Source organism: Eleutherodactylus coqui, chromosome 13 (genome assembly GCF_035609145.1).
Source record: "Eleutherodactylus coqui strain aEleCoq1 chromosome 13, aEleCoq1.hap1, whole genome shotgun sequence".
Taxonomy (NCBI): Eukaryota; Metazoa; Chordata; class Amphibia; order Anura; family Eleutherodactylidae; genus Eleutherodactylus; species Eleutherodactylus coqui.
The window spans coordinates 36,506,100-36,518,302 of record NC_089849.1 but is presented as its reverse complement, the minus strand read 5'-3'; the positions used below and the strand labels follow the sequence as shown (position 1 = coordinate 36,518,302).

General features: G+C 43.2%; 1 protein-coding gene across 1 annotated transcript; it reads left to right on the top strand.

Annotated features, from left to right (window-relative positions):
* Positions 1-10,959: 10,959 nt before the first annotated feature.
* Positions 10,960-11,770, top strand: LOC136587479 (heat shock protein beta-11-like). Its single transcript, XM_066586061.1, has one exon. The coding sequence runs from the start codon at positions 11,033-11,035 to the stop codon at positions 11,639-11,641; it is 609 nt and encodes a 202-aa protein (XP_066442158.1). The 5' UTR covers positions 10,960-11,032; the 3' UTR covers positions 11,642-11,770.
* The last annotated feature ends 433 nt before the right edge of the window (positions 11,771-12,203 follow it).

Sequence of the window (12,203 nt, the reverse complement as noted above, 5' to 3'; positions counted from 1 at the left end):
CCCAGGCACACTGAGCAAACTGACTGCACAGGGAACACTGAAAATCATCAGCAACTCCCAGCCAGGGACACCTGGATTATATAGGGAAGAGGGAGAAGCTGATTGGTTGACAGAACTGTCAATCACCAGCCACAGCTCAGCTAACAGCTGCAGGACTAATAAACCTGAACTAATAAGCACAGGAGATGTTAACCCTAACTAGTCAGGATAGAACCTACAGTAGCAAAGGTGTGCTGGCAAAGACTTGACCATGTGCTGGCTGTAACGTAACATTATGATCCAGGTGGCAGTGACACCTACCATCCCTCCACGATCTTTGCTATGAAGTAGCACAGGACATAAGGGAGTGTGACTGCGGGATCAGACTACACAGTGTTTGTTTGTGGTCTGTAACCATGGAGATACATAGCTCTGCACAGAAGCTGTAGACACAAAACATTAGAATGTCTTTAACCCCTTAATGACATGGCCTATTTTGGGCTTAAGGACGCAACGATTTTTGGTGGATTTTCATCTCCATTTTTCAAAAGCCATAACTTTTTTATTTTTCTGTCGACGTGGCCGTAAGAGGGCTTGTTTTTTGCGTGGCGAACTGTAGTTTTTGATGGTGCCATTTTTGGGTATATAGACTATTGTAAAAATGTATTATTTTTTTTTATGATAACGGGGACAGAAAACGCATTAATTCTGCCACAGATTTTTTTTTTTTTTTTACAGTATTAATCATGCAGCATAAATGACACAATCCATTCTTTCTGCGGGTCGGTGCGATTACAACGATACCAAAATTCATATTTTTTTTAGGCTTTTCCACTTTTTTGCAATAAAAAACCTTTTTTTGGAAATCTTTTTTTTTTTTAATATATATCACTGCATTCAAAGTCCTGTAACTTTTTTATTTTTCTATGTACGGAGCTGTATAAGGGCTTATTTTTTATGAGACGAGCTATAGTTTTTATTGGTGCCATTTTGGGGTATATATGGCTTTTTTGATCACTTGTATTGCATTTTTTGGGAGGTAAAATGCTAAAAATTAGCATTGTGCCTCTGTTTTTTAGCGTTTTTTTAAAACGCTTTTTGCCGTACAAAATAAAAAGCATGTTCAACTTTTTGTACACGTCGTTGCGGATGCGTCAATACCAAATATGGGACATTTAAATTTTTTTTATGCTAATATTAGAAAAAGCACAAAAAAGTTGTTTTTTTTTACATTTTTCTTTTCTTTTTTTTACACAACTTGTGTCCCTCTGAGGGACTTACACTCGCTGTGATAAGGCATGTTATATAGCGATCATAGGCTCTGGCAACACAGGACCCCAGTATCTGGCGTCCCGTTGCCATGGCGACAGGCCGGGCTCTCTGTGATTATATCACGAGAGCCCGGCAACTTCACAGAGGGAGCTCGCTCCCTCTGTGAACCCTTCCCATGCGGCGGTCTACTTAGATCGCGGCAGGGAAGGGGTTAACAGCGGGGGGGCGCATCTCCAATGCACCCCCGCTGCTGCAGCGGGAGGCCGGCTATCATTAACAGCCGGCTCCCGCTGCGGGATAGCGCAAGATCAGTCATGCTCTTGTGCTATTCCTATGACGTAGGGGTACGTCATTTTGCGGGAAGTACCACCCTGCCATGACGTACCCTTACGTCATGGGGCGGGAAGGGGTTAATCAAAACTACTTGAAAAGTCATTTGGTATGCATGATACCTGATCCTATGTTATGGTGGGATGCCTCGTTTGTTTTCTCTGCTTCTATATATTTGGCTGGAACAATCTTAGGGCTCGTTCACAGTACTGGGATTTACTGCTCTGGAAAGGCAGCAAATGCTGGTACATGTGAAAAAGCCTTTGGCATCATTTACGGTGCTGTTACACAGAGCGAAAAAAAGTTTGTCCGAGCAAACGATGACACAGTTTAAACACAAAGATGAATTGTTAATTTTTTTCTAACATGATCATTTGGTCGTTAAGTTGACTTTACCAGTGAATGAGAACGACTGAACGATTGGTGTTTTTTTACTATAATTTTTATTTGAAATTTTCAAATGTTACAATAAATGCGATAAACGTTTAACTAGAATACTTCATAGTCCCATTAATACACAACAAAAGCAGTTCACAGTTATGTGGATTGCGGGAAAAGAGAGAAGAAAACATGGCTGAAATTCAAATTAAGAATACTCTTCTCCTTAGACTGCCTGTCCACGGGCGGGTTTTCATTGCGTTCGTCGCGGCGATAATCCGCCCGCGGGGAACGCAGTTAAGGCTCTCCATAGCGTTGCTATGAAGAGCGCTTCCCTCCTGTCCACGAGCAGAAAATCATTGCGATTCTCCGCTCCCGGGCGGCAATTCGCAGCATGCTGCGAATTTACCGCGATTCTCCGGTCAGCCTATTTGTCAGACAGGCTGACAGCGGAGATCCGTCTGCCGGCTCCTGCTCCCAGGCGGCGGTATGCTACAACGCCCGTGGACAGGCAGCCTTAGTGTCCCGGTCCAATCTTGAAGTTGGACTGCTATAAAAAACAATCAGAATACTAATGGACTGGCCAGGGCCTAACGTGAGTTAACCCTTTCCAATCCACTGTCTGACGTCTGAAGACATTCTGATTGAAGGCTGTACAGCTCCGATGTCGGAAGACGTCCGGGAGGGTATTTTTACTGTATATTACCGGTCGCTCTGTTGTTGGGGGCCTCTCTAACATGTCCCATACTGCAGTACTGGCTGTAATCAGCAGATGGCGCCATTGTATAATGGCAGAAAAAGAAAGCCCCCTAGGAAAACCCTGAATCCAAAATTGGATTGCAAAGGGTTAATGGGGAATAGGTGTAGGTGGGGAACGATCGGTATTTAAACCGAAAGATAAGCGAACGAGCTAACAGTTTTTATACCTGCATAAAATCAACAATAAATTATAAGTGAAGGAACTGTGTCAAATCTAAATGCAGCAACCAAAATTGTTTGTCAGGAAAGACAATGAAGTTATAGACATCATAGGAAAGTAGGATATTCAATATTGTACCATTTTGTTACAGTAAATTGACTATTAAATCCATGGGCCTGTTATCAAAACTCTCTAACGGTAAAACAGTATTTGTTGGCCAGAACAACCAATCACAGCTCAGCTTTCATTTCTTAAAATTTCATTTCTGAGAAAACAGGATCAAACGACTTGGAACAGATTATAACTAGAGATGAGCGAACGTACTCGTAACGAGTACTTACGCACCCGAGTACCGCCATTTTCGAGTACTGCAGTACTCGGGCGTAAAGATTCGGGGGGCGCCGTGGCGGCACAGGGGGTAGCAGTGGGGAGTGTGGGGGAGAGGGAGAGAGAGAGGGCTCCCCCCTGTTCCCCGCTGCTCCCCCCCGCACCGCCGCGCCTCTCCCCGCCCCCCGACGCCCCCCAAATCTTTACGCCCGAGTACTGAAGTACTCGAAAATGGCGGTACTCGGGTGCGTAAGTACTCGTTACGAGTACGTTCGCTCATCTCTAATTATAACTGATATGTTGAACTCATACAAAGAGTTGAGAATGAACATGTTCCTCAAAGTACATTTCTTGGACTCGCACCTTGACCACTTCCCGGAGAGATACTGTGACTTATCAGATGGTGAAAGATGTCACCAGGACATACGTGCAATTGAAAAACAGTATGAAGGAAAGTGGATGCCACCTAGTGATCTTATATTATGCTTATAACTGTATGTCAGGCCGAATGCCCACGGATGGATTATCGCTGCGGAATTCGCGGTCAAACACCTGCCGCAAATTCAGCAGCAATGTCCATAAAGACATGCCATGTTAAACGATTCCCCCTTGCCCACGAGTGGAAATCAACTGCGATTTTCCGCTCGCGGGGGAGAATCGCAGCATATTCTATTCAGTGCGGAAAATCGAGCGGCCAGCTTCCATTGCCTTCAATGGAAGCCGTCTGTCCCGCGATATTTCTGCAGTGAGCACTATGGAAGTTCCACGAGAATCCGCGTCACAGCCCAGCGTCGGTGTGTCATGCGCTGCACTGCACATGCATGCCGGCTCACCGGGCGAGACACTCATGGCGGATCTGGACAGGTGAGTATAGAGTCTCCGGGGGGCGCCGAGTCTGATTCCACTGCTATATTTCGCAAGCGGAATCCGACCCAGCCGTGGGCATGAGGCCTTACCCTTTTCAGATTTTAATGTCTACAAGGACATTTATAAAACATCTTTAATTGCAATTATATCTACACTTCTTTATTCTACTGTTAAGGTTATTGTCTGTAAAACATACTGTACATAACAGTCAAAATCTGAGCATAAATTTGGAATCAGGACCCAAAACGCTGTAAGAAAATGTTGTCCAGAAAAAATAAAAAACTTTTCTTTGTAACACAGCGCTCTTCAATGTTCAATCGTCGGCTGTGTTTACACTGAACAATTATCGTTCAAATTCGAATGATCCACCAATTTTGAACAACAATCGTTCCGTATAGAAGCACCTTTAGGTTAACTTCACATATGTAAGTGCGATATGGGGCCGTGAATCCCACCGACATATCACGCTCCACACCATGTGAAATCCCTGAGGATCAAAGGAAAAGTGGATCCACTCAATGAATATTCAGTTATAAAATTTATTGCAACGCGTTTCAGCCCTTAGAGGGCCTTTATCAAGCATACAGCATATTACAACTTATGGTTTATATAAGGAAATAAGATAGTAACTTACTATTAGTGTGTCTGATTACTCTCCCATGGCGGGCGCCATCTTGGGGTGGAGTTTCGGATGGGGAGGAGTTGGTACGTGATGACATCACTACATTCTCTAATACCCGATAATAAGATAAAAGGATGCCGGCACATAGCAAAACAAAGTGGCGGAAAAGGTTATCCCAATAGTGGGTATCATATATCTGTGTTTTACTGCTACAAATGTGCATTATCCGTATGTTAGGAGGGGTGGTGATGTATGCCGCAGGACACGTCACGACGTTCCCAAGTGCTATTAGGAAGCGTGGTGACGTATGCCGTAGTACACTACACCATTGGGTCCCCCAGCCCAAAGCGGGGACACAAAGACCCGAGCAGCTCTCCTTCCAGGATTGGGATAAGGATCGCCCATTCTTACAGGCCTTTCTGGACTTGGAGGTACCGGTGTGAGTCACTTCCATGTGACTTCACTGGGTACCGGGGTAAGTCCACCATTTTTATTACCCATTTGATCCTGATTTTATGTACGTAGGGGCGCTATTCTGATTCCTGCACATTTGTATTATCATATCCCTGAGGATGCAAGGCGTTTTCATGCGGGGGCTTCGGGGATGCAAGAATTTTTTTCAATGGGTCTGTGATGTGAGATCACGCAGCCAGATAGAACATGTGCAATTCGTTTCTGCCATGCGGGAAACCATTGCTCATGTGTATGACCCCATTCAAAAGAATGGGGTTCATATTTGTGCGTCTCAAAACGTGTAAACCCACCCGTGTAAACCCATCCTTAGACAATGTATTGCACCTCTATCCAATCTAAAATCTGTATGGAACACAAAGAGCCTTTCACATAGCTTTATATGGCGCCGTTGGTTCCGTTCAGATGAACCACAGGGGGTCAAAATGGTACACTCAGAATACAGAGCGTTAAACATAGGTACAATATGCCCATCTGAAAGAGTCCTTATTAAAAGTGTGCTCTAAAGTGAAGAGCATCACATATGGAAGAACTGCATTAGACCTAGGCTAGGTTCACACTAGCGCTAAGTTGTTCCACTGTTTGATTCTATCCTAGCAGGCCAACAGCGGAAAATCAAAAGTTCTGGATCCAGAAGGATCTAGACAGACCCCATTGACAGGCCCCACTGGCTTCTGCATGTTGCCCGCTATTTTCCCGAATGAAATGTGGCAGCATTGCGCACTCTTTCATCTGGGATTTTATGCTGGATCTACACCGCGACTCCAAATAGTGACGCAAATATGAGGATGGCCTTAAACCAACTGCAGCCAGGATGTGAAGGATCTACAAGTATACAGAACCTCAAACCTTAGGATGGCTATATACAGGGCAACAATCGGCCGAAGAAACGCTGAAATGAGCAATTTTCATCCATACCTGTCCCACATCAGCACAGGACCTGATAGGGTGCTGAGCGACAAATTGCTCAGTAGTCGCGAGTCGCTTCGTCCCAGCTCATTGAAACAAAGAGACTAGTGAGCAAGTTCCCACTCACTGTAAACAGGCAGTCAATCATCTTTGGAGGACTACCTGTTCACAGTGAACAGAGGTGAGTGGGTGGAAGATATCTCCAACGCCCTCCACATCCATTCACTGAACAACTATCGTTCCTGTGTGAAAGCACAGGAGCAATAGGTCTTGGAATGACTGTCGAGTGCTTATGTGCCTGACAGTTGTCCCATGTAAAATCCACCCTTACTCCATACTCCATATGTTGATGACTTGCTAAACTTCAAAAGGTGTTGTTCAGGACATTTTAGATTTTTTTTTGTCTATTGACTATTGGCAGGACTCCCTCGCTCGGGATCCCTGTCGATCAGCTAATTACTGACGCCACTGTCACAGGAAGCAGAGAGCACTGATAATTGCGTAGTGGCCTAAAGTGGTATTGCAAGTGCGACTCCCAATTAATTCAATGGGAGCTGCTTTTGCAAGACCAACTCAGAACCCTAGTGACAGCAACGCCATTTATTAGATGCTTGGCAGGTATCCCATTCAGCGGACCACCGCCTATCATCTACTGATGACCTGGTCCTCAGGAAGTCCCAGACACCCCCTTTTAGTAAACTTCCCTTGGTAAAATTTAGAGAAAGAGAACTTTGAATTAATGCATTAAAATATAAAAGGTATACAGAGCCATAATACCCGCAGCCTGGAGCGTATTTTATGAACTTCTACGCTTTATTTCTCCAGTAATTGGGTTAAAAGCTGGGGGTGCTCACTGAGAAGGTTAACATTGCCCTCCTGCTCACTAATCAGAGCTATAATCAGCCGGTGCAGGCTGCCTCTACATTAGTCACTGCAGTTAAACATAGGCTTTACACACTCTAATGAGTGACACATCTTTCCTTTATCTCCACTAGTTCTGAGCAAGCTGTCACAACTCAGTGAGGTGCAAATTACAGAGGGGGGTGATCACCGCCCCTTACTTCTACAAGATAAGTCCAGATCTTTCCTTGAAAAAGAATTATTTGGAACTTTAATGCACTGTATTGTCTATAAGAGCATCAAATGGAAAAAAAAGTCTATGGATCAGAAAACAGTCACCATTACATACATTTTTAAGGGGAATCTGTCACCTACTTGTAGCCCTATAAACTAAGCTTATGGGATGAAATCAGGTGACCCGCTGAGTCTGGGGATATAAGTGTTAGACTTATCTTCCCTGTGGTTCACCCGGTGTGAGCGCTGATACCGCCATTGATAGCATTGAGCGGTGCTGCTAAGTAGTCCGCCCGTTCTAATTTTAAAATAGGCAAACCACTTGGCAGTACCGCTCAATGCACTGCAGCCACGGCTTTCGGCGCTCACACTGGGGGAACGACAGAGAAGGTAAGTAGAAGAACGGGTCACCTACTTTCAGCCTATAAGCTTCACCCATAGAGTTAAGAGTAGGTGACAAAGTCTAATTAAAGATACATTTCATATGGTGTGTGCAGTTGCATCCAAAATGACACCTAAACTGAGTAGAAAATTGTGGTATCGCATAGGTGTTAAGGTGAATTTACACACAGAGATCGCTCAAAATTCATCAGAAACTGGCTATTTTGAGAGATCATTTTGGATAGGTACTAATGGGCTAATCAGCCCTTTAGTACTTCATTTGCATGTATTTAGAGAACTGCGGGTGGTCTGTTCTCTAAATACATCACTATTGTTCTCCAGCGGAACAGCAGCTGTTAACAGCTATTAAAAGAATCTTATTAGCGCTGCCCGCGGAGAACTCAGTGTGCGGTCCTTCTTATCAGGGACAATGGATTTCATGCTGACTTGAAGTCAGCGATGGACGAAAAGTGCACGATGAGCGCACATTTACACACAACGATTAATTAAAGATGGCTTTTGAGCGAATTTTGAGCGATAATCGTTGCATGTAAAAGGGCCTATCTACTGATCTGGGAAACTGGCACCTATTTAACTGCTGCTGATTGGTCACTTGGGTACTCACCAAATATACTCATCGGTTATTTGGCTTACTTTTTTCACAGCAGATTGGCAACTCATGGGTCGAATAGTGAACTTTGTTGCAGCCAATTTTAAAAGTGTTATAAGGCAAGATGCCTTAGGGTGGTTTTAAACGGGACAACTCTCGGCTTCACTAGTCAATAGTAATTTCGTCTCGCCTTTGAAATGTCGCCTGTTGATCAAAAGGTATCTGGGCTAAAATCAAAGTCATTCATACTACAATGATATATTGGCGAGTAACTATGGGTCCGTTTACACCAAACAATATATCGATTAAACAAGCAAATTATGTCAAAGTTCGCTCGTTCACTTGGGCAGCCTCTTTATACAGGCAGATACCTTGTTGGCTTGTTCAAGCAAGAAATCTTTCAGACGTTCACATTCGCTGTATAAGTGAGTGAGAATGACTGAACAATCGTTTTTTAAACCAAATGATTATAGATGAGCCAATGATTATTTTTATGCCAGCATAAAATGAATGATAAAGGAAAAGCGAATGATCTATCAATCATCATTCGATCATTGGGATTTCAACATGAAATCAATGGGAGTACACTAGCAATTACAAGCTCCGGCCACTACAAAGGATTCGGAGCAGCAGCTTCCACTCCAATCCCAGTGTAGCCTGACACGGACAGCCAGCGCGACCTGGAAACCATCTTTAATGTCAAGGTACTCTGTCTTTAACACTTAAAAAAAAAATCACAAGGCTTGAAGTCCGGGGATTGTGGAGGCCAAGAGAAGGGGCAATAATCATTATAACCTACATGGCCAATCCATATGTTTGGTAGTCGCCGATCACTTCTGACTTTATTGTGAAAATAGGGGGTACCTTGTCCTGTTGGAAGATGACACCTGGGATTTCCTTTTTCAGCTGTGGCAGAAGCCATATCTGTAGCGTCTGGGTACGGATTTCCCGTGATTGTTTCCTCATGGAAGAAGGGGCCGTACACTTTCCTACAAGTAATAGCACACAACACATTTATCTTGGGGGGTGGAGGGGGAGTCATGCAGATCCTCCATGTGGACAGATGGGTTTCAGATTCTGTCATCACTAAAGATCCCATGGCACCATCACTTTGGATTACACTTTGCATACTCTCACAGAAAAGATGTCGTCGCACTTTGTTCTTTGGTTTCAGTGCCTGTAACAATTGCAGTCGGTTGAAATAACAACACAAACATTTGCGCAGATTTTTCCACAATCGGCTGCGGGACGTCCAATTCTCTGCCTGCTCTGATGGTGGATTTCTGAGAACTTTGTGTGAAACTTGCTCAGACGTGCTCCGCTATCTCCACGCTTACTGGTGGACGGACGGATGATTTTCACCTACAGATGCAACCCTTTTACCTTAAAATTTAAGTATCACATATGAATTGAGCACCCGCTGGGTGGATCTTCACCAGACTTTGTTCAATAATGATGTTGCACACTAATTAGAGATGGGTAGACGTGAAATTCAAGGACACAATCTACAAAAGGAAGGGTGGTGTGGTGGCAGTAGCGTTATCGACGGTTTCAAAGGTGGTGGAGAGTCTGATGGGTTCCAGAGTACGGTGATGCATGGAATAAATCATGGACTTGGTTGTGCGAGGAGCAGACAAGAGGAGAGCAGAGAATCAGATATTGTGACAACTGGAGATCATTTGTGAGGAGCTATGGTATGGAGGTTTGGTGATGACAGATTGTGGATGGTCTTGTATGTCATTGAGAATATTTTGAATTCTCTGGACAATGGGAATTCAACTGAAGGGATTGGCAGGGGAGGTATAAGGAAGACATGGATTAGCCGTGCCGCAGAGTTGAGGGTACATCAGAGGGGCACAAGCCTGGTAGTTGGAAGACCACAGAGAAGGATGTAGCAGTAGTTTAGGTGGTATATGCCGAGGGCAGGCATTACAACTTTTTGTTGACTCTAGTTTGAGGAAAGATTGTATCCAAGAGGTGGTAAGGGCTTGTATGTATGGCTTGAAGGACAGGGCAGAAACAAAGCTTATCCTGAGGCAGCAAAGTAGTGGGACTGGAGAATCAATGAAGCCACTGACTTTGTTTGACAGGTCTAAAGGTGAGTTTGAGGGAGATGGGGAAAATATGATGAATTCATTTTTTTCCCATGGTAAGCTTTTGAAAGTGGAAAGAGGAAAAGTAGGATCTAGCTAATAGACACTGGGATTCTGGTTGCAACGTATCTCAACATAGGGTACAGTCTAGCAGAAAATAGCTGGTATGCAATGAGACCTGCAATTATTACATATTTATAATTTTTAATAGTGCAGCCTAAGGTATACCTTTTTAGAGTATATCCAAGCGGGTGAGTCTGTTGATATGAGATAGAAATCTGCCAGCAGATGTACACATTTGATTGCACAATTAAAGTTTTGATTCATACTGCTACATACATTGCCAACTATGTACAAAAAAACCTGTCAGCCTAAATGTCAGTCTAAAATAAAGTAGACCTTGCATGTAGACCATCAATGAAAGTGGCAATATATGGCAGTGTCTAAAATAGTAAGATATTCAGCTCGACTAGTATTCTATGCACGCACATTCGCAGCAAGGGGAAGAAACAATGAGTGAATGCTGGAAGAATCTTTCCTGCTACTGATCAGTACAGGCCTGAAACTTAAGACTCAATGTTACGTCAGAAGTGTTATTTCAGTGCATGAGACAAGGAGACTGAGTCATTAAGTTATGTACAGCAATGTTTACCAATAAATGTAACATGACCCATCTCACAGGAATTCTAGACACGTATGGAAGTTTAACGGCCAGTATAAAAAGAGTCCATAGCAATCGAAGATCCACAATTAGTCTTGGGAGATAGAACACTATAAGCAAATCTGTCTTGAGAGGAACAATGTTGTGCCTTCATCTGCAGAGGAACAACGATCCATGGAGGTCTTTCATACAGCCCCTCTGGCCAGCTTCTACAGACGTATTTTCAAGGATGGAGCAGGACATGATTAGAACAATCAAGGAGATAAAAACCAACATGAGAGATATGGAGCTACTCCACCAGCAGTTGTTGGAGGAGATGGTTCTTGAAGATAATACGATTCCATCATTTATGCCTTCTGGAGAAGTCAAGTCCACCGATGGTGGGTTTACGCTTTCTTTGGGAGTTCAGAACTTTTCCCCCCATGAGCTCACCGTTAAACTGTATGGAAGGAAACTACTTGTTACTGGAGCCAAGGAAACAAAAAATAATGATGGGAAAGGTTCCTTTTCCTACAAGTGTGAGATCTTCAGAAAGGAGACAGATCTTCCCCAGGATGTACGAGCAGAAGATACAAGTTGCATTTTAACCACTGATGGTCAACTGAAAATAGAGATCCCACGGCAAGCTACTCCAGCTCTACAAGAGAGGAACGTGCCAATCCTACTTATATCCAGACAAGCAGCAGACCAAAAGCTGGGCAAGGAAACAAAGAACAGCCAAAATTATAGGCTTAAACCTTCGTCTTAAAGAAGTCATTTTTTTGAACATTCTCCTAATTCTTTTTTGGGGGGTTTTACAAATTATGAAGTGCAGCCAAATGGATTTCTGATAAGTATATCAAACTGTTTAATAAATTGAATATTTTTATTTTCTTATGTTAATAAATTATGAGTTTTGCTGATTTGATACAATTACTTTTGATTTTTAAGCTGTCTGGTTTCTGGGGAAAATGTATTTAATGGCATATAATTGATCTTTAATGTGTATTCTGGAAAAAAGTTAGAGATATCTGCTTACCTTTTGTAAAATAAAGGGACAAGAACATAATATAAAAATATATAGTGTAATATAACAACTCTCTAGAAGAAATTCCAAAATGATGAAAATCTGACTATATCTGAAGTGGGTTACTTGTCGGACAGCGGAGCATGGCTTTTTCTTCAATTTGGAAACCATTGAATTTGGAATCGGGGGGTGGGGGGGGGGGGGGGGTGGGGGGGAGAATAACAAAAACATATAGTTTATCTACATTTGCTGTAGTCAAAGGTTGTTTCAATATGCGGAGGTTTAAAATATAATGTCAATGGGA

Excerpts from the sequence above, each read along its gene's own strand:
- LOC136587479 (XM_066586061.1), top strand. The coding sequence starts at position 11,033 with ATGTTGTGCCTTCATCTGCAGAGGAACAACGATCCATGGAGGTCTTTC.